This window comes from Emys orbicularis, chromosome 12 (assembly GCF_028017835.1).
Source record: "Emys orbicularis isolate rEmyOrb1 chromosome 12, rEmyOrb1.hap1, whole genome shotgun sequence".
NCBI classification, from domain to species: Eukaryota; Metazoa; Chordata; order Testudines; family Emydidae; genus Emys; species Emys orbicularis.
This window is the reverse complement of record NC_088694.1, coordinates 42189191-42210360: the sequence shown is the minus strand read 5'-3', so window position 1 is coordinate 42210360 and position 21170 is coordinate 42189191. Positions and strand designations below refer to the sequence as shown.

General features: G+C 45.5%; 1 protein-coding gene across 1 annotated transcript; it reads left to right on the top strand.

The window, feature by feature from the left end:
* The first annotated feature begins 12903 nt into the window (after positions 1 to 12903).
* LOC135886222 (olfactory receptor 6F1-like) lies at positions 12904 to 13830 on the top strand. Its single transcript, XM_065414058.1, has one exon. It carries the CDS (start codon positions 12904 to 12906, stop codon positions 13828 to 13830), a length of 927 nt encoding a protein of 308 aa, XP_065270130.1.
* The last annotated feature ends 7340 nt before the right edge of the window (positions 13831 to 21170 follow it).

Here is a 21170-nt window from a genome sequence, read left to right as displayed (position 1 = left end):
AGGGCAGCACGGCCTAATGGCCAGAGTCCAGGGAATTAGCCCTTGGCTACAGGGCAACACGGCCTAGTGGCCAGAGTCCATAGAATGAGCCTGTGATGGTATACACCCCTCGTCACAGGGCAGCACGGCCTAATGGCCAGAGTCCAGGGAATTAGCCCTTGGCTACAGGGCAACATGGCCTAGTGGCCAGAGTCCATAGAATGAGCCTGTAACGGTATACGCCCCTCGTCACAGTGCAGCACGGCCTAATGGCCAGAGTCCAGGGAACTAGCCGTTGGTTACAGGGCAGCAGGACCTTACTGCTGGCTCAGCGGGGGTGGTCCTACCAAAACACGCTGAGGCTTACCGGGGGCAAGGTACCAGTCTGTCACCCCCCCCCCCGGGTCGGTTCCTACCGGTTTGGGAGTCGGGGTCACCCACGAATCCCAGGGTCCTCCGCGGGTCTCCGGGGCCGTCGCCTCCTCTGGTTCCTCCCCCGGTAGGGGTTCGTGCCGGTCGGAAGAAGCCTCCGCTCCGAGCAGCTCTGAGAGCGTCGGTTGGTCCTCTGCAGGAGCTGCCCGGTTAGGTCCTTCTCCTTCGGCCGCCAGCGCAGACTGAGCTGAGTTCCCTCCTTTTATACTCACGGAGCATTTGGAGCATGCCCAGTACGGACGGGGCGGGACTTCCACTGACAGAGCTACCTGTCTGTCACTTCCGGAGCTAGTGCGGGGCGGAGCTGCCCCGTCACATACCCCCGTCCTTAAGAAGGATCCCCCGGGTGGGTCCGCCCCCTCCTCCCTCTCCCCTTGCCTGCAGAAGAAATCCGCATTACCGTGGGCCTTACCAGGGCGATGAAACACCTGGAAGTCGTAGGGTTGGAGGGAGAGGTACCACCGCATAATCCCGGTGTTCGAGTCCTTCATACTTTGTATCCACCGTAGGGGGGCGTGATCCATGATCAACTTAAAGTTATTCCCCAGCAGGTAATACCGCAGGGCGTCGATGGCTCAACGTACCGCCAGAGCCTCTTTTTCTATTGTCGAATAATGTTGTTCCCGAGGGAACAGTTTATGACTCAGGTATAGCACTGGGTGTTCCTCCCCGTCTACTTCTTGGGATAGGACTGCCCCCAAGCCTGCTTCCGATGTGTCAGTTTGCAGTATGAATTCCTTCTGGAAGTCTGGGTGTCGTAGGATGGGTTCCCGGGTGAGCCGTTCCTTTAGAGTTTCAAAGGCTTTCTCGCATTGTTCGGACCACTGAACCTGTCGAGGCTGAGAGTTTTTCATCAGGTCCGACAGGGGGGCGGCTATGGATGCGAAATCTGGAACGAAACGGCGATAATAGCCGGCTAGTCCCAAAAACTGGCGTACTTGTTTCTTTGTCTTGGGGACGGGTATGTCTTTGAGTGCTTGCACCTTGCTAATTAGGGGTGTTAACTTCCCCCCTCCTACCGTGTATCCCAGGTAGGTTACCTCTTCTTGTCCAAGGTGGCACTTTGCCGGGTTCGCCGTGAGGCCAGCCTCCCTAAGGGCTCGTAACACCCCCACCAGATGGTGTAGGTGGTCCTCCCAGTTGTGGCTGTAGACCACGATGTCATCTATATATGCAGCCGCATACTGGTTGTGGGGGAGTAGGACCTTATTCATCAAGCGCTGAAATGTAACGGCGGCTCCATGTAGACCGAACGGCATCATTATGAATTCGAAGAGGCCAAAGGGTGTAGGGAAGGCTGTCTTCTCCCGGGAGTTTGGTGTGAGGGGGATCTGCCAGTATCCCTTAGTTAGATCTATGGTTGACAAATACCTTGCTCCCCCGAGCTGTTCCAGCAATTCGTCTACCTTCGGCATTGGGTATGCATCGAAGCGAGAGATGGCATTGACTTTCCTGAAGTCGATGCAAAACCGGGTAGTCCCATCGGGTTTCGGGACTAAGACGATGGGGCTGCGCCACTCACTCGTCAATTCCTCCACGACCCCCATCTCCAGCATTGTCTCTAGTTCTTGCCGGACCGTGTCCCACATTTTCCTGGGTAATGGTCGGTAATTGTCTCTCACCCTTTTCCCGGGGTTAGTAGCGATATGATGACTCATCAGAGTTGTTCATCCCGGTTGGGCAGATAAAACATCCGGGAATTCCTCCACTAGTCGTTGTAAGTGTTCTCGCTGTCTGGGGGTGAGGCCCGATCCCAACGTTACTGGCCTTGGGTCAGGGTTATCTCCCACTAGGGGTCCGAGTTCCAATTCTGGGGTGGACGGGCCAATGAACAGGGCTTCCCGAGTTTTCCAGGCCTTCAGAAGATTCACGTGGTAAATGCGAGTCTCCTTACACCGCCCCAGTAGTTGGACCTCGTAGTCCACCAGCCCCACTCGCCAGATTACTTCATAGGGGCCCTGCCATTTGGCCAGGAGTTTCGACTCCGCTGAGGGTAATAAGAGCAGCACCCGATCGCCTGGGCCAAATTTCCTCCCCCTAGTCCCGCGGTTATAGAGGTGTTCTTGGCACGCCTGGGCCCATTCCAAGTTCTCCCAGGCGAAGGCCCCTAATGCTTGGAGCCATTCCCGGAGGTGTAACACATATTGGGTGGTCCTGAGAACCCGCGTGTCCTGGGCTTCCCACTCCTCCTTCAAGAGGTCCAGGATCCCCCTGGGCTGCCTCCCTTACAAGAGCTCGAAGGGTGATAACCCCGTTGAGGCCTGGGGTACCTCTCGTATGGTGAATAATAAGGCTGGCAACAGGGCGTCCCAATGTGAGGGGTCCTTCTCTACAAACTTCTGCAGCATAGATTTTAGAGTGCTGTTGAAACGTTCTACCAGGCCATCGGTCTGCGTATGGTACACCGACGTCCGGAGTGTTCGTATGTGGAGGAGGCGACACAGCTCTGCTATTAATTTGGAGGACACGTTCGTACCCTGATCAGTCAATATTTCCCTGGGTATCCCAACCCTGGCAAAAATCTTTACTAGTTTGTTCGCAATAGCCAGCGCTGTCACCGTCTTTAGGGGAACGGCTTCAGGGTAGCGCGTTGCATAATCCACAACCACTAGGATGAAGTGGTTCCCCATTTTACTCCTTTCAAGGGGGCCGACGAGTTCCATCCCAATCCGCTCGAAGGGTACACCAATGACTGGCATGGGTACTAGGGGTGCGGGGGCTACCCCTTTTGGCCCGGCTCGCTGGCATTCTGCGCAAGATGCACAATAGTCCCTCACCTCTCGGTGTATGCCCGGCCAGAAGAACCGGCGAGCCACCCTCTGTACGTGTCCTGCCCAAGGGTTCGCATGGGATAGTTGTAGGAGGCCGGGCCGCAGTCTCCGGGGCACAAACAACTGGCGGAACGTCTCTTGGGTCTGGGGTTCCTGAGCTATGCAATACAAGCGGTCCCGCCAAATTTCAAAGCGGGGGCCCTGTGGAGGCCGTGGCGTCAGGTACCCCTCGGTGTCCACATTGGTAGCCTGCTCCCAGGCTCTGCTTAGGGTTGGGTCCTCTCGCTGTTCCTGTATGAAGTCCCCATCTCATTCCATTTCTGCTTGGGCGTCCTCCACTGAATGCGGCCCGTCACTGGGGTGATTTGTGGGGGTCTCCTGTGATGTGGAGGTCCCCTCGCTGGGGTCACTCCTTGGTCTGCGTCCGAGCAGTCCCGCTCTAGGCGCCTTAGTCCTGTCTGGTCGGGGTTTGGGTGGCTGGTACTTCAGGAGGACCTCCCCGAAGCCCAGCCAATCCCGTCCCAGCACCACTGGGTAGGCCAGCCTGGGGGCCACCCCTGCCCGGAGGCCTTCCTCTCATCCGTCTACTTCTATTTTCACCCACGCTGTGGGGTACAGGCGGATGCCCCCATGTACACACTGTAGGTGGATCTGGGGGCCTGAGAGATTAAGGTCTGGGGCCAGCCCCTCCCGTATGAGGGTTTGACTGCATCCCGAGTCCACGAGGGCGTTTGTGGGGGTCCCCTCGACCCGGATGGGGACCACCAGCTTTCCTATCCCTCTCCTCTGTGCCCTTTGTCCGGCCACCCAGGCTTGCCCATAGCTGCAGTCCATGAAAGGGCCATCCTGTAGAAAATGCCCTTCTTGTCCACACCCCCAACACCTCTCTCGGGTCTCAGTAGGCCCTGGGCCTTCCCCAAGGGGGCCCGGTTGCTCTCGGGGCCGTTGCTCCCTCCGGGTCATCATCTGGGGTGTCTTGTGTCTGGTCTCGGGGTTGGGAAGCCTCGGAAGCGTGGGCCGGGCGCCTGTCGACGGTTCCGGGAGTCCCAACCCGTGGAGATTCCCCTTTTCTGTTCCGCCCTTGCGACCCAGGTTCCCTGCCGCTCGGGTTGGCACCTCGGCCCCTTCGGCAGATAAGTAGTCTTCCATCAAGGCCACCGCTGCTGACAAGGTCGCCGGTCGATGTCGTCGTACCCAGGCCCTTCCTCCCAGGGGCAGTATCTGGGTGAACTGTTCCAGGGCCACCATCTCTGCCACCTGGGGTCCCGTCAAGTCCTCTGGGTTCAACCACTTCCAACAGTGGTCTCGGATACGTTGGGCCATTGCGCGTGGTCGGGCCCCCGGGGGGTACTGTTCCTTGCGGAGGCGCTGGCGGTAGGTTTCCGGGCTGATGCTGGTGTGATCCAAGATGGCTGCCTTCACTCGGGCATACTCAAGGGCTTCCCGGGGGTCGAGGCTACGGTAGGCGGCCTGGGCCTGTCCTGTCAAATAGGGGGCTAGCAAGGTGGCCCAATGGTCTGGAGGCCACCTGGAGGTGGTCGCTACCCGTTCGAACGTCACCAAGAATGCTTCTGGGTCATCTTCGGATCCCATCTTAGTGAGGCGTACTGGCAGTTCCCCCAATGTATCCCTAAGTCCGGTCCCCGTGGGTGTGGCAGGTGTGGCTCCTGCCGGGCGTAATAGCGTGGCCATCTGTTGCACCAGGCGTTCCTGCTGCACCTGCTGCTGGGCAGCCAACTCCCGGAGGAGCTGCTGCTGGTGCTCTTGGTGCTGAGTCATCAGCAGCTGTTGTTGGCTAGTCATCTGTTGCAGCATCTGCACCTGCTGCTGTTGCTGTTGGGCTGACTGCTCCCATTGCTTTTCCAGCATCCACTTCAAGAGCTTCTCCGCCTCCATCTTGGGGGTTAGCTGGGCACTCCCAGTTTAACCCCCACACTCTGGACCCTTTAACATGTCCGGATCGGTGCCCGCATTCTCCACCACGTGTGACCGTTTACGCCCCTCGTCACAGGGCAGCACGGCCTGATGGCCAGAGTCCAGGGAATTAGCCCTTGGCTACAGGGCAACACGGCTTAGTGGCCAGAGTCCATAGAATGAGCCTGTGACGGTATACGCCCCTCGTCACAGGGCAGCACGGCCTAATGGACAGAGTCCAGGAAATTAGCCCTTGGCTACAGGGCAACACGACCTAGTGGCCAGAGTCCATAGAACGAGCCCTTGGCTACAGGGTAACACGGTCTAGTGGCCAAAGTCCATAGAACAAGCCCTTGGTTACAGGGCAGGAGGACCTTACTGCTGGCTCAGCAGGGGTGGTCCTACCGAAACATGCTGAGGCTTACCAGGGGCAAGGTACCAGTCTGTCACCCCCCCCGCCCCCGGGTCGGTTCCTACTGGTTTGGGAGTCGGGGTCGCCCACGAATCCCAGGGTCCTCCGCGGGTCTCCGGGGCCGTCGCCTCCTCTGGTTCCTCCCCCGGTAGGGGTTCGTGCCGTTCGGAAGAAGCCTCCATTCTGAGCGGCTCTGAGAGCGTCGGCTGGTCCTCTGCAGGAGCTGCCCGGTTAGGTCCTTCTCCTTTGGCCGCCAGCCCAGACTGAGCTGAGTTCCCTCCTTTTATACTCACGGAGCATTTGGAGCATGCCCAGTACGGGTGGGGTGGGACTTCCGCTGACAGAGCTACCTGTCTGTCACTTCCGGAGCTAGTGCGGGGCGGAGATGCCCTGTCACAATGTGCTATGTACAATTGATATTACTTCAAAAAATAATATGGAACCAGTTAAGATTTTGTGTAATATTATTTACCTAATATGCAAATAAAGATCATTGCAAGTGGTCTCTCACTGATTCACATAGTCAGTGTCCATGTTTCCATTGAATCTTGAACCATAGGGTATTGTGGGTGTAAATTCTAATGTTTCCATGCATTCACAGGTGTTAGAATAATTAAGTACCTCCCAGAGGTGGTGCTTTGTTGCATACCTACCATTTGGTCTGGGCCTGGTGGAGGCTGTTTTCAAAATGTAAAAGGTTATGAAAGTGATATGTACAAGGAAAATCATGTCCACAAATCGTTCTCAACCAATTCTGTTTATTCTACGAATTCTATCTCTGAGACACTGTGCCCTTTATAAGTCTTTATCTTTGGAATACCTAGATTGTACAATAGATGTGTATGTGGACACAAAGAGAAATATTTTTTGTTAATTGTGATATCCATACATTTGATACACCTTAGTTTTTCCCTAAGACTTGAATAGAATTTTATTGGTTTCTCTTGGCAAATATGGATATTTTAAATGGAATTTCTAGACTGTGCTTCACTGGACCATTGGAGCTCTTGAAACAATTCAGGATATATCATTTGATGGTTCACATGGATAAAAGAATGATTGAAGTTACTGATTTCACAGGGTACTAACTCAATGTACAGTGGTAGCAAAACATAGAAACACAGCAATTAATGTGGATGAGGGACCTAATCACAACATAGGATACAGTTTTTATTGTGTACTTTTTGTCTAATGTGTAAGATAAATCCCAGGCTCATGGTTTGATTATCTGAGTGTTTAAATTAAAGACTTTATTTTCCTTCCTATGGAGTGATTATCAAGTTGTGATGCATGTTTTGGTCCTGTTCTCACGTAGGGACATTGAACCAAATTCACATCTGTTGTAACTCCCTTGACTTAGGAGAATTCAAATGTGAAATTGCAGAACTACTAACTGTGGTATGTAACCTATCATTTAAATCAGCTTCTGTACCAGATGACTGAAGGATAGCTAATGTGACACCAATTTTTTAAAAAGGCTCCAGAGGTGATCACGACAATTGCAAACCGGTAAGCCAAACTTCACTACTGGGGAAACTGGTTGAAACAATAGTAAAGAACAGAATAATGAGACACATCAATGAACACAATTTGTTGGAGGAAGAGTCAACATGGTTTTTGTAAAGGGAAATCATGCCTCACAAGTCTACCAGAATTATTTGAGGGGGTCAACTAGCCTGTGGACAAAGTACTTAGATTTTTAGAAAGCCTTTATCAATGTCCCTCATCAAAGGCTCTTAAGCAAAGTAAGTTGTCATGGGATAAGAGGGGAGGTCCTCTCCTGGATCAGTAACTGGTTAAAAGATAGGAAACAAAGGATAGGAATAAATGATCATATTTCATAATGGAGAGAGGTAAATAGTGTGTACCCCAGGTGTCTGTACTGGGACCAGAACTATTCAACATATTAATAAATGATCTGGAAAAAGGGGTAAACAGTATGCTGGCAACATTTGCAGAGGAAACAAAACTACTCAAGATAGTTAAATCCAAAGGGATTTCACAAAACTGGGTGACTGGGCAACAAAATGGCAGATGAAATTCAATGTTGATGAATGCAAAGTAATGCACATTGGAAAACATCATCCCAACTATACATATAAAATGATGGGGTCTAAATTAGCTGTTACCACTCAAGAGAGAGATCTTGGAGTCATTGTGGATAGTTCTCTGAAAATACACTCAATGTGCGGCGGCAGTCAAAAAAGCTAACAGAATGTTGGGAATCATCAAGAAAGGGATAGATGATCAGACAGAGAATATCATATTGCCTCTATATAATGGTACGCCCACATCTTGAATACTGTGTGCAGATGTGGTCGCCCTATCTCAAAAAAAAAAAAATGTTGGAATTGGAAAAGGTTCAGAAAAGGGCAACAAAAATGATTAGGGATATGGAACAGCTTCCATACGAGGAGAGATTAAAAAGACTGGGACTTTTAAGTTTGGAAAAGAGATGACTAAGGGGGGATATGATAGAGGTTTATAAAATTATGACTGGTGTGGAGAAAGTATATAAGGAAGTGTTATTTACTCCTTCTCATAACACAAGAACTAGGGGTCACCAAATGAAATTAATAGGCAGCAGGTTTACAACAAATAAAAGGAAGTATTGCTTCACATAATGCACAGTCAACCTGTGGAACTCCTTGCCAGAAGATGTTGTGAAGGCCAAGACTATAACAGCGTTCATAAAGAACTATATAAATTCAAGGAGGATAGGTCTATCAATAGCTATTAGTGAGGATGGGCAGGGATGGTGTCTCTAGCCTTTGTTTGCCAGAAGCTGGGAATGGGGGACAGGGGATGTATCACTTGATGATTACCTCTTCTGTTCTTTCTCTCTGAAGCACCTGGCATTGGCCACTTTCGGAAGACAGGATACTGGGCTAGATGGCCATTTGGTCTGACCCAGTATGGCTGTTCTTATGTTCTTATATGAATTTGCCCCAGTGTCCCAGAGAAAAAGAATGGGTGTACAAAAATCTACCTTAACATAAGCCCTATATAAATATAAAACAGGGATATACATTACACTTTAAAGTAAGTACTGCAGTTACAATATAGTTACAGTGCAATGGCCTTGTAATTAGTGTGCTTATGTTTCTTTCAGTATCTGTGAATACCACTGAACCATATAATCAGGAAGTTTGCTGTGTAACTGAGAACAATTGCAGAGGCTGGGATTTTCTGGGCAGCCTGCGGAAGTTTGGCACCCAGATTCCATTAACAATCTTAGCCAGCATCAATACAATTTGGTTAGTACGCTTAAGCTGGATCCTCAGCTGGTGTAAATCCAATGGAGTTACACCAGTTCACACCAGCTGAAGATATGCCCTTGAAAATATCATGAAGAACAGCCAAGTGCATTAATAATTCCACCTATGTGGTTGTTCTTCAATTTATATGATTTTCTGGTGAATACATATTGAAAACATAAGACTATGCTAATTACAATGTAACTAAACTGTTATTCCATTACCCTTATTATAAAGCATGACTGGACATGAACATTATTTACTGTCGAGCACATTTTCTTAATTTCTCACTTTGGCTGATCTTATCAAAGTCACCTAGAAGATTTGCACGCAAAAGGTCAAATTTTTAAAGGCATTTGGGTACCGGGGGGATTTTCAAAAGCATCCATGAGTGTTAGGTGACTAGATGCTTTTGAAAATCCTTTTAGGCACCTAAATACCTTTAAAAATTTGGTCCAAACTCTCTTAGACAGCTTTAAATATCTCATATTGTACTTCTTGGCACATTGCTCCTTAATTTCCCTTGTTATTCTTCCAAGGCTATTTATTTCTCCTTTTCAACTTCTATATGTTTGTATATGCCCCATTCTTATCGTTAAATGGTTAAATAAATTTTTATATTTTTCTTTGTTTTCCCCTTCTGTTGTGGAGAGTGCTTCATTTAAAAGTACACAAGTGACACACTGAACAAAAACAACAAGGAGTCTGGTGGCACCTTAAAGACCAACAGATTTATTTGGGCATAAGCTTTCGTGGGTAAAAACCTCACTTCTTTGGATGCACTCTATGCATCCGAAGAAGTGAGGTTTTTACCCACGAAAGCTTATGCCCAAATAAATCTGTTAGTCTTTAAGGTGCCACCAGACTCCTTGTTGTTTTTGTAGATACAGACTAACACGGCTACCCCCTGATACTTGACACTGAACAAAATGATGGAATAAAGCCTAAGGGATCAACCTTTATAACATGTTCTCTGTGTTATCAGTTAGATCCAGGGAAATATCTCTTTCAGGACGATGGCTGGGGAATCTGTCTATTCACAATTTATGAATTCTGGTTGACCTTGTGAAATTGCCATGTCACTGAATGCATCTGTGTATGTGGAATCAGGACTCTGCTGCCAGGGCTGTGGCACGTATTTCCCGGAACAGGGAAAATGGAGGGTCATTAACGCTAATAGCTCCCATTCATGTGGAAGAGTGTCAGGAAAATGAAGCTTAGAGAAACTGGTCTGACCAAGATTATCTCCAGGGATGAGGTTCATTAGAGCAGGGACTGAACCTGGAGCTCCCAGGCGAGGATGCAAATTGGTTATAGAGTAATTCTCTTTCTCTCTCTGGCCCACTTAATATTTAAATATTTTATAAAAAGTAGAATATCTGAAACAGGAGAGTCAGAGAGAGAGCCACCCCAAAAGGCCCTAAAGCCCAGTGGTTAGGGCACTCACGAGGGGCTAGGGGTTCAGATCCTTGCTCTGAGACAGGTGGAGTAGGGATTTAAACTAAGGTCTTCCATATGCATTTGAGTTCTGTAACCACTGAGCTATAATATATGGGGGGGGGGGAGGGGAGATCAGGGTGCTACCTCCTCCTATCTGGTGTAGGCACCAGTCTCCATTAGAGACTTCATAGATGAGAATCCCAAACAGAAATAGGTGCCTCCTGCTGACCTGGATTTAGGCATCTAATTCCCCTTGAAGTCTAAGTTGCACTCCTTTCCTTGACCATTTCTTTTGACTAGCTGAGGCAACTCTTCATGCCACATTCTGGTTTCTATGGAACCTATGCTTAGGTGCCTAACTCTCCCCGTGCATTATATATGGTTAGCCCGGCAGCCTAACCCCAAAGTGCAGCAGGGCACCTAAAGTTAGGTGCTGCAATGCTGAGCTGAAGCCCCCTTTGTGGATTGAGCCCTGCATTGCTTACACTCAGCTTACATTTTCCAGCTTTCTGTTATTACCTCAAGAGCTGTGAAACTTCCTCTCTCCCCTAGTGAAAGGTGAGATTTTGATGGAATCACATGAATCCAGAAGTTTGATCCCTAGGCACAATATTGCTTATGTCTAAATCCAGCCCTGGCTTAGCACATTACCAGGAAGTCTGTACAATTTTGCTGAGACCAACTCCAGAGGGGCTGGGGAGGAATATAAAATGAGCTTCCTCATACAACCTTTTCACTTGTCATACACCTGTCAGCCAAAGGCAGTGTCTACTGGCAGATGCTGAGCTTCTGAAGTGGATGAGGGTCTAACCAATATAGAAATAGACACAGTTTTCCAGAATCTTTTGGTTATGAAATCGTCAAATATTCAATTTAGAAGACTGGATTAATCAGATTCACAGCCAGCCTTCTGGCAACGTAACTTGTTAAGAACCAAGAATACCCGGAGAAGCAGACTGCGAAGGGAGTGGGTTTTATTGACCAGCTCCGGCAGTAGAGCTGGAAAGGTAGGTCCTTTAGCCAAAGTCAGATTGCCCCTTAAAGATAGTTTAAAGTATCTGTATTAAGAAATATATTGCCCACCGCTGGAAATGTGAGCTAATTAATCATCCTGCACAGCAAGGCAAGTTTGCCAGAGTGAAGAATCATCAAACTGATATACACAGAGTAAGTATATTTCCCTATGGTGTTTTGTTTATTTTCTTTTGTTTTTTACTTACACTGTAAACTCTAGCATAACTATAAGGACATATTGGGCCTGATTCTCCTTCCATACCAGTCTGACACTGGTGTAAATCCACTAACTTCAGTGAAGTAACTTTTGATTTACATCAGGGTATGTGACAGGAGAAATTGCCCCATTGATGGCAATGGAGGTACTCTGGATTTATACTGAGGTGTGGAAGCAGAGAATCATCTCCCTTCTCTTCAGCAGACTTACTCCTGATTTGCACTGGTGCGAGTGAGTGAAGAATGAGCCCCATTTACTTCAGGGGAATTACTCTTGATTTACACCAAGGTGAATGAGAAGAGACTAAATTGTACCAGTAACACGTGAAACTCACGGCAGTAGTAATTCATTGAAGCAAATAGATGAGGTCACTTAGGGTATGACTAGACACCCGCTGCTGGCCTGTACCAGCCAACTAGGGCTCATAGTGCTGGGGCTGTGGGGCTGTTTCATTGCTGTGTACACTTTTAGGCTTGGGATATATCTTAGGTAAGTGTAGTAACCATCACCCTGGCACTAGCCCCTGCTGCAGCTCCGATACAGCAGCAAAGAATGCTGTCTTGTGGAGAAAGGTAGACAAGGAGAAGGCAGCCCTGGGAAGGGGCCTCAGAATCTGCCTGAAGAGGCAGATGGAAAAAAGCTATGAGAGAAAGGAGAAGAATCTACATGCTGAGCTAGCGGATGAAGTGCAGCTGGGACAGGAGGTGAGATGATAAAATGGAAGAACATCAGGAGAATAAAAGTAGGGGACTGGGAAGTGAGAAGGACAGAAGGAAAATAGGAAAGGTTTCAGATCAGGAGATGGAGAAGAAAATAGACCTGGTTATGTGAGCTGACACTATTAGAGAAGGGAAGTAGAGGGAAATAAAATCTACAGATGCACTGGAGAGAGGGTATCAAGAGAAAAAAACTGAAAGGAAATATAATTGGTGAAAAAGAGAAGTTGACCAAAAAGTTGTGTTAGATGAAAACACATTCTGAAAACGGTAAAGCCCATCCACAAAGGACATGAAGTATATGACTAGAGAGAATGACTGTTTGAACATCTATTGACAGAATACAGTTCAAAGGTGTCTAAGGGACAAGTGAAGGACCACTAGGAGAAGAACCTTGCCTGTCCTAACAGTTAGAATGACCTAGCCTGGTCACCACACAAAGAGGCGGTGATCTATTGGTATTAGGTATTCTGACAGACTTGAGACACTGAGATGGTGAACTCAAACCTTCAAGGGAGTGCTTAATTTTTAATGAAAGAGGTGCTGGAGCTCAAGCAATTAGGTGCCAGAGTTCAAGTAATTTTTTTTTTACTTTCATAACTGATGTAGCAAGCCCAGAGGTGCCAACAGTATGAAATGCCAAGCCAGGGCTCAGCCTTGGCAAGTTCTGGAACAAATTAAGCACTGCTTCAAGGGTCAGCAATATCTAATATATTTAACTGCCTCTCTTCCGATCTCTTGCTTTGTGCAGATGGACTACGTGCCTGGAACATTTATGGCAAACCAAACCAGAGTGCATGAGTTTATCCTCTTGGGCTTCCCTGGTAGTCAGTATTTGCAGACCTTCCTCTTTGTGATGTTTTCCATGATGGGAAACATGGCCATCATAATCCTAGTGAGAACATGCTGCCACCTGCAAACTCCCATGAATTTCTTCCTCTGCAACCTCTCCTTCCTGGAGATATGGTACACCACAGCCTGTGTTCCCAAGACACTTGCAATCTTCCTGGGGACAAGCAGAATCATCTCCTTTACTGGCTGCATCACACAGATGTACTTCATTCTATCCTTTGGCTGCACAGAATGTTTCCTCTTATCTGTCATGGCCTATGACCGCTATCTGGCCATTTGCTACCCATTGCGCTATAGCTTCATCATGAACAGCACCTTGTCTGCTTGGATGGCCCTCTGCTGTTGGGTGTCTGGTTTCCTAGCTATTTGTGTGCCGGCATATCTCATAACCAGATTGTCCTTCTGCAGCCCCAATGTGATCAATCATTTCTATTGTGACCTAGATTCTTGGATAGTTCTCTCCTGCACAGACAAACACCTCCTTCAACTGGTGGCTTTCATCACCTCCTTCATTGTCCTCCTGGGCACCTGTATCATAACCCTGATCTCCTACATTTATATCATCTCCACAATACTGAGAATACCATCAGCACAAGGACGGCAAAAGGCCTTTTCGACTTGCTCTGCTCATCTCACTCTTGTGATTATCTGGTACGGCTCCACCATTTTCCTGTATGTCAAGCCTTCTGTACAGAACACCCTGGATCAAAACAAAATAGTCAACACCTTAAACACAATTGTAATTCTGTTGTTAAACTCTTTCATTTACACTCTACGAAACAAAGAGGTGAAGAAAGCCTTGGAAAAGGCACTCACTGGGATGTAAAGTGTGTAGATGTCTTTGATCTAGTAAAAATAAGATATCATTAGAGCTGTACACAATTAAGAACATAAGAACAGCCAGACTGGGTCAGACCAAAGTATCCTGTCTTCTGACAGTGGCCAATGCCAGGTGCCCCAGAGGGAATGAACAGAACAGGTAATCATCAAGTGATCCATCCCCTGTCATCCATTCCCAGCTTCTGGCAAACAGAGCCTAGGGACCCCATCCCTGCCCATCCTGGCTAATAGCCATTGATGGACCTACCCTCCATGAGTTTATCTAGTTCTTTTTTGAACTATTATTCAAAAAAAATTATTTATTATTATTATTATTATTATTATTATTATTGGCCTTCACAACATCATTATTTCATTTGAATTGTTTTTAAGGAAAAACATATTTTCTTAAGACCAGAAATCTTTCCATTTTGTTTTTATTGAAACAATGTTTTGAAATGTTGGTATTTTGAATGTTTGTGTTCAGTTTATTAGTTTTTCTTTTTTGGCACTTTATGACTCTTCAGCATTTGAAAATGGTGGCACAAGAAAAAAATAAAAATAATGAGAAATGAAAAAAATAAAAAAAAAATCGTGTATATCATTCATTCTATTGCATTTAGAAGTAAAAATGGGGCTGGAGAAAAAGGATAAAGAAAAAAGCAGGGGAAAGGGGGAAAATTCCAAAATATCAATATTTTGAATTTTCATATTTGTTTATAAATGTTTTGCAGAAAAAACACAAAACAAAGAAAGCAAAACAAAAACTAAATAAAAATAATTCATTTTTGAATGAAAAATCATTTGAAATTTTGAATTGTTTCACAAATGCAATTTTTTTCATTTTTACAACAAATTTTAAACAAAAAGGTAAAATGTAATACAGTGTCTTAGAGCTAGTGATTATGTCTCCATATCTTATAGTATTGCCCACCTGTGTTTCTCAATCAGGTAGGCTGCGATCCCTTTTTCATGAAACAAGCCATGCTCTCAGCTTGTCTCCTCAGTGAAGGATCCTGGGTTTACCTCATTACCCCAGTTATGCCCCCCAAATCCATTGTCTTTACTTGTAAGCAGGACAACCCCTCTGCTAGTTTTGCTTTTTCCTGCAGATCTTCTCTTATGTGAATTCCCAACTTCTTCATTATCATTAGGCTCAGTAAAGCAAATAGATGTATATTATGAGACACACAATACAAAATGACCAGCTAGATAGAGAAGTGATTACTCCCACTGAACAGAACCTGTTTTATCACCTTCTGTTGACTTGTCTTAATTTACATATTTTAGGAACATAGTTTTTAGTAGAGATACACAACTCCTTAAATATCATCTGTGCATACATTTAGCAATGATTATGATGACCAGTAAGTTACTGGCTCTTGGTAGAGACCTTACATGCTACCCTTTGGTGAACTGTTACATAGAGATCTGACTCAGGAATCACTGTAAACATCTTTTTCCCTCTGCCAGTTGGCACCAGGGGTCCCCAGGTCACAGCACCTCCTATTGGCTAGCATAACCTAGCAGTCACCTAAATATTTTTGAAAATCTGGCCATTACAGTAATGTGATCAAAAATGCTTAAGGGCCAAGTATTTAAAGGTATTTAGGTACTTGTTGGGATTTTCAAAGATATCCAGATGCCTAACAACCATTGCAATGTATGAGTTTTAGGCACCTAGATGTTTTTGAAAATCCCACTAGGTGCCTAAATACATTTAAAAATCTGGTCCTAGATGACCTCAGAGCCAAAGTCCCGTTTTCCAGAGTGGTTTGGCATTTAGGAGTGGCACAGATGCTCAAAGGTATTTAGGTGCCTAATTTCAATTGAAATCAGTGGGAAATAGCTAAATACCTTTGTAGATCTGGGCCTGTTAGTTCCCATTGACAAGTACTTATTACTCAGAGCTTCTCATCAAAGGAGCAAGGGTGAATAGGCTATAAACTGGCTGTTCCCATGCAGCTGAATTTCACCCTTATGTATGTTGTATAGTTGGGGTTCACTTTAAATATTGAAGCTCTGAGCTGTCACTTATGGCGTGTTGTACTGAGATGTGAAAGCCTTTGGAGAAAGATACAAGACAGTATTCATTTTGTAAAGATTTTCTTTGAAAGCCTAATTAAAAATCCCACCTATCCTAAGCACATTAGGGGAGTGGTACGTGTGACACAAGGACCACTTTATGCCAACTGGCAAAGGGCACAGGAGATGTAGGAGATTTTGCAAAAATTCTGTGGGTCAGGTATATTCATAATAATTCACCAAAGGGTGGCATGTAAGGAGTTTCCCAAGAGTCAGTAGCCCACTGGTCATTAAGGAGCTATGTAACTATACTAGAATTATGTTCTTAAAGGCTTTGGAGGTAACCAGGAGGAGACATACCTCAGCCAAGTTCTTTTCAGGCAGTGGATAACAGACTGTTTGGTCATTTGGGTATTGTGTTCCTGACAATGTATGCCTATTTGCATATTGAGCCAAGGGTTAATCAAGAGATCATGAAATCCATGAGAAAGGCCTATACAGGAAAAATCAACCAGCAGCTTGGCACCTGGTTTATGAATAAGGACCATGGATTTTTCTGACATATTAGAGCGGTAACATGCAGACTCCTTCACCTAGGAAGCAAGTTATCAGTGTCTTTACCTCATGAATGAAGGGGTCAAGCCAACCTGAGCGTAAATTGCGGTAAGGATTTTTGTGTGAATGACACATAGTCATGAGAATATCTTATAAATTAAGTGTAGGGTGTAGAATGTATGTTATCAAGTATCAGGGGGTAGCTGTGTTAGTCTGTATCCACAAAAGAAGAAGTGAGGTTTTTTACTCATGAAAGCTTATTTCCAAATAAATCTGTTAGTCTTTAAGGTGCCACCGGACTCCTTGTTGTTTTAATGTACGTTATGATTTTATATTATATGTAAGCATTGATTGCCAATACTTTGACCTCATATCACTATAATCTCTATTCTTTGTTACATAAACTTATACTTGTTTCCACTATAAACATATCTAACTGCTATGTGTGAATGCGAGTTGTGTTCTGAGATGTAACTAGAGTCTTGTGTTTAGGATCAGTGAATCTTGGAATATTGTAAGTGTGCTGTGGAACAGGGGCTGAGCGCTCCAGGGAGACATGCTGAGGGGATGAGGGTTGGTGTATGCCTATTGCTAGCTGCAGTATGAGAACTGTGTAGGCATGGAGGGGAGTTCTTGTGTTGATGGTGGGCAGTGGAATTATGCAGGGTACAGACAAATGCAGGTCCAATAGATTTAAGGTCATGTTTTTGAACAGTATCTGAAATTGCCTTATCAAATACAACCCTCTCCATGAGTTAGAGGTAACAAATAAAAAGATACACTTGCACTGCAGTCAAACAGTAGGAATTGGATCGTCGGGCTCAATGGGTAAAAGTAGATCGTCGGGCTCAATGGGTAGTGATCAATGTCTTGATGTCTAGTTGGCCGCCAGTATCAAGCGGAGTGCCCCAGAGGTCTGTCCTACATCTTGTCCTACATTTTGTTTTACATCTTCATTAATGATCTGGATGATGGAATGGATTGCACCCTTAGCAAATTTGCGGATGACACTAAACTGGGGGGAGAGGTAGATACAGTGGAGGGTAGGGATAGGGTCCAGAGTGACCTAGACAAATTGGAGGATTGAGTGAAAAGAAATCTGATGAGGTTGAACAAAGACAAGTGCACAGTCCTGCACTTAGGATGGAAGAATCCCATGCATTGCTACAGGCTGGGGACCGACTGGCTAAGAGGCTTTTCTGCAGAAAAGAACCTGGGGATTACAGTAGATGAGAAGATGGATATGAGTCAGCAGTATGCCCTTGTTGCCAAGAAGGCTAATGGCATATTGGGCTAGATTAGTAGGAGCATGCCAGCAGATCAAGGGAAGTGATTATTCAACCTCTAAGTTCAGCACTGGTGAGGCCACATCTGGAGTATTGCGTCCAGTTTTGGCACCCCACTACAGAAAGGATGTGGACAAATTGAAGAGAGTCCAGTGGAGGCAATGAAAATTACCAGGGGGCTGGGGCTCATGATTTATGAGGAGAGGTTGAGGGAACTGGGTGTATTTATTCTGCAGAAGAGAAAAGTGAGGGGGGAATTGATAGTAGCCTTCAACTACCTGAAGGGGTTCCAAAGAGGATGGAGCTAGGCTGTTATCAGTGGTGGCAGATGACAGAACAAGGAGCAATGGTCTCGAATTGCAGTGTGGGGGGGTCTAGGTTGGATATTAGGAAAAACTATTTCACTAGGAGGCTGGTGATGCACTGGAATGGGTTACCTAGGGAAGTGGTGAAATTTCCATCCTTAGAGTTTTTTAAGGCCCGGATTGACAAAGCCCTGTCTGGGATAATATAGTTGGAATTGGTCCTGCTTTGAGCAGGGGGTTGGACTAGATGACCTCCTGAGGTCTCTTCCAACATTAATCTTCTATGATTCTATGAACTGGATGTTTATAAATTAGTCAAACTAGACTTTATTTTATAACAAGACTGATTTATACAATTGTTACCATGTGAATATATACATGACATATTAAATGAAATTTAAAGAAATTATATATAGGTTGGAAAATTCAAAGAAGTCTAAGAGAACTAGGTGCCAAATTCACATTGAAATTCAGTGGGAGTTGCAACCCTAACTCCTTTAGGTTTTATTTTTAAAACCCTGCCCTTCACCAATATCCAGGATTTTGATTGATATTATAAATTAGGTTCTGTTTACTCAAATTCTCCATGCTTTATGGTTGAAATGATCTCTATGTGTAACTTCAATAGCCAAAAAACCATCCTGTGTTGCACAAGAAACCTTAATTCTGACACTTGGTTTTTGCAAATGTAACATTCTTTTAATATGGTTTCTCCCTCATATGTATGGGCTGATTCTCCTCTCCTTTAGATCACTTTTACATCAGTATGATTCAGTGACTTCAGGGAAGTTACTTCTGTTTAATATTGGTGTAACCATCAAAACTTATGCTGAGTAATAAAAACACAGATGTATTAGTTGTTCAGAAATAAATCCCAGTTGATTCCAAAGTACTTCTTTGACCTGGCACTCTACTGCCTTGTACCAATCGGGGTAAGTCCACGGATATCAATAGTGTTGATTTTCTTCTCACTCACCCTGGTGTAAACCATGAGTAATTCTATTGAAGTCCAGGGATTTCATACTCCTCTCATACACATGAATATCAATCAGGAATGACTCCATTGTAATGACAAGGCCAGATTCCCTTCTCACTCACACTGGTGTAAATTAGGAATAATTCAACCGAAAACAATGGAGCTTCATCAGAGTGAAATCATTGACAATTGACTGGTTAGTGCCTTTGCCTGCAAATTTCAAAAGGGCCTAAAGAAATTAGGGTAGATTTTCAAAGCTACAAATTACATGTATGCATGTAGCTCCCGTTTAAGTCAATGGAAGACAGGCACCTAAAGAACCATTTTGCTTTTGAAAATATGCCTCTTAGTTACTAGTGTGGTTTTTAATACACTGTTCTTCAAAGATAGAGGAAAACAGATGTTTAAAAATAAATTGTTATTAATGTCTACCTGAAGGAACAATATATTTAAAAAGAGTTAAAAAGGAAAATGAGATTGAACTAGCCTTTAAAGAATTAGAGTAAGAGTAGTTCATGCAAAATCAAGATGCAAATATATACTTGGGAATCATCATGCTGAAGTACAAATAGAGCTGGATGGGGAAAAACAGTATAAAAAGAACGTGGAAATTTTGTACTCTGTTCTCAAAATTTTGAAAATTTCAGTACTTCAACTTTTTGCTATGATTCAGCATAAAACCCAGTATCAAAATATTGGGATCTCCCACAAGATGGATATTCTGATTTTGATAATCATCATTCCTATATGATCTCCCACAGCAAAAATTATCCCATGTAGAGTTCTAGACTCCTTTTCAGTACATTTAAGAACATAAGACCAGAGGGAATCCAATCAACACATCTTCTTCACATTCAGTCACACATCATTTGATCACTATTCATATGTCCAACACAGATTTACACTCCTTCAAAACACCACTGACTCATGAGCAATAAGTCTCACATTAGCTGACCTCAGATTGCCACCACTTCCATGGCTTTTTGTTTTATGTCTGTACAGCACCTAAACCAATGGGTTTCTGGCCCATAACTCCATAATCATCATAGAATCATAGAATATCAAGGTTGGAAAGGACCTCAGGAGGTCATCTAGTCCAACCCCCTGCTCAAAGCAGGACCAATCCCCAACTAAATCATCCTAGCCAGGGCTTTGTCAAGCCTGACCTTAAAAACTTCTAAGGAAGGAGATTCCACCACCTCACTAGGTAACCCATTCCAGTGCTTCACCACCCTCCTAGTGAAAAAGTTTTTCCTAATATCCAACCTAAACCTCCCCCACTGCAACTTGAGACCATTACTCCTTCTTCTGTCATCTGCTACCACTGAGAACAGTCTAGATCCATCCTCTTTAGAACCCCCTTTCAGGTAGTTGAAAGCAGCTATCAAATCCCCCCTCATTCTTCTCTTCTGCAGACTAAACAATCCCAGTTCCCTCAGCCTCTCCTCAGAAGTCATGTGCTCCAGCTCCATAATCATTTTTGTGGCCCTCCGCTGGACTCTTTCCAATTTTTTCACATCCTTCTTGTAGTGTGGGGCCCAAAACTGGACACAGTACTCCAGATGAGGCCTCACCAATGCAGAATCACGTCCCTTGATATGCTGGCAATGCCCCTACTTATACAGCCCAAAATCCCGTTAGCCTTCTTGGCAACAAGGGCACACTGTTGACTCATATCCAGCTTTTCATCCACTGTAACCCCTAGGTCCTTTTCTGCGGAACTGCTGCCTAGCCATTCGGTCCCTAGTCTGTAGCAGTGCATGGATTCTTCTGTCCTAAGTTCAGGACTCTGCACTTGTCCTTGTTGAACCTCAGATTTCTTTTGGCCCAATCCTCTAATTTGTCTAGGTCCCTCCAGCGTATCTACCTCTCCTCCCAGTTTAGTGTCATCTGCAAACTTGCTGAGGGTGCAGTCCACGCCATCCTCCAAATCATTAATGAACATATTGAACAAAACTGGCCCCAGGACCGACCCTTGGGGCACTCCGCTTGATACCGGCTGTCAACTAGACATGGAGCCTGTGACAAGATGGCCAAAGTAGTATGGTGGGTCCTGCACTTTTCTTGATGGGGAGGGGGCTAAGATGCCACCCCATGCTCCTGCTCTTGGGGCCACGAGGGCCCCGCTAGTGGCCCAGGAAGGTGGTAAAGGAGGGAAGTGGGGGAGGGGTCTGGGTTTGCTCCTTATTCTGAGCCCCAG

What these genes read in the sequence shown, in the direction of transcription:
- LOC135886222 (XM_065414058.1), top strand. Translation starts at nt 12,904, where the DNA reads ATGGACTACGTGCCTGGAACATTTATGGCAAACCAAACCAGAGTGCAT.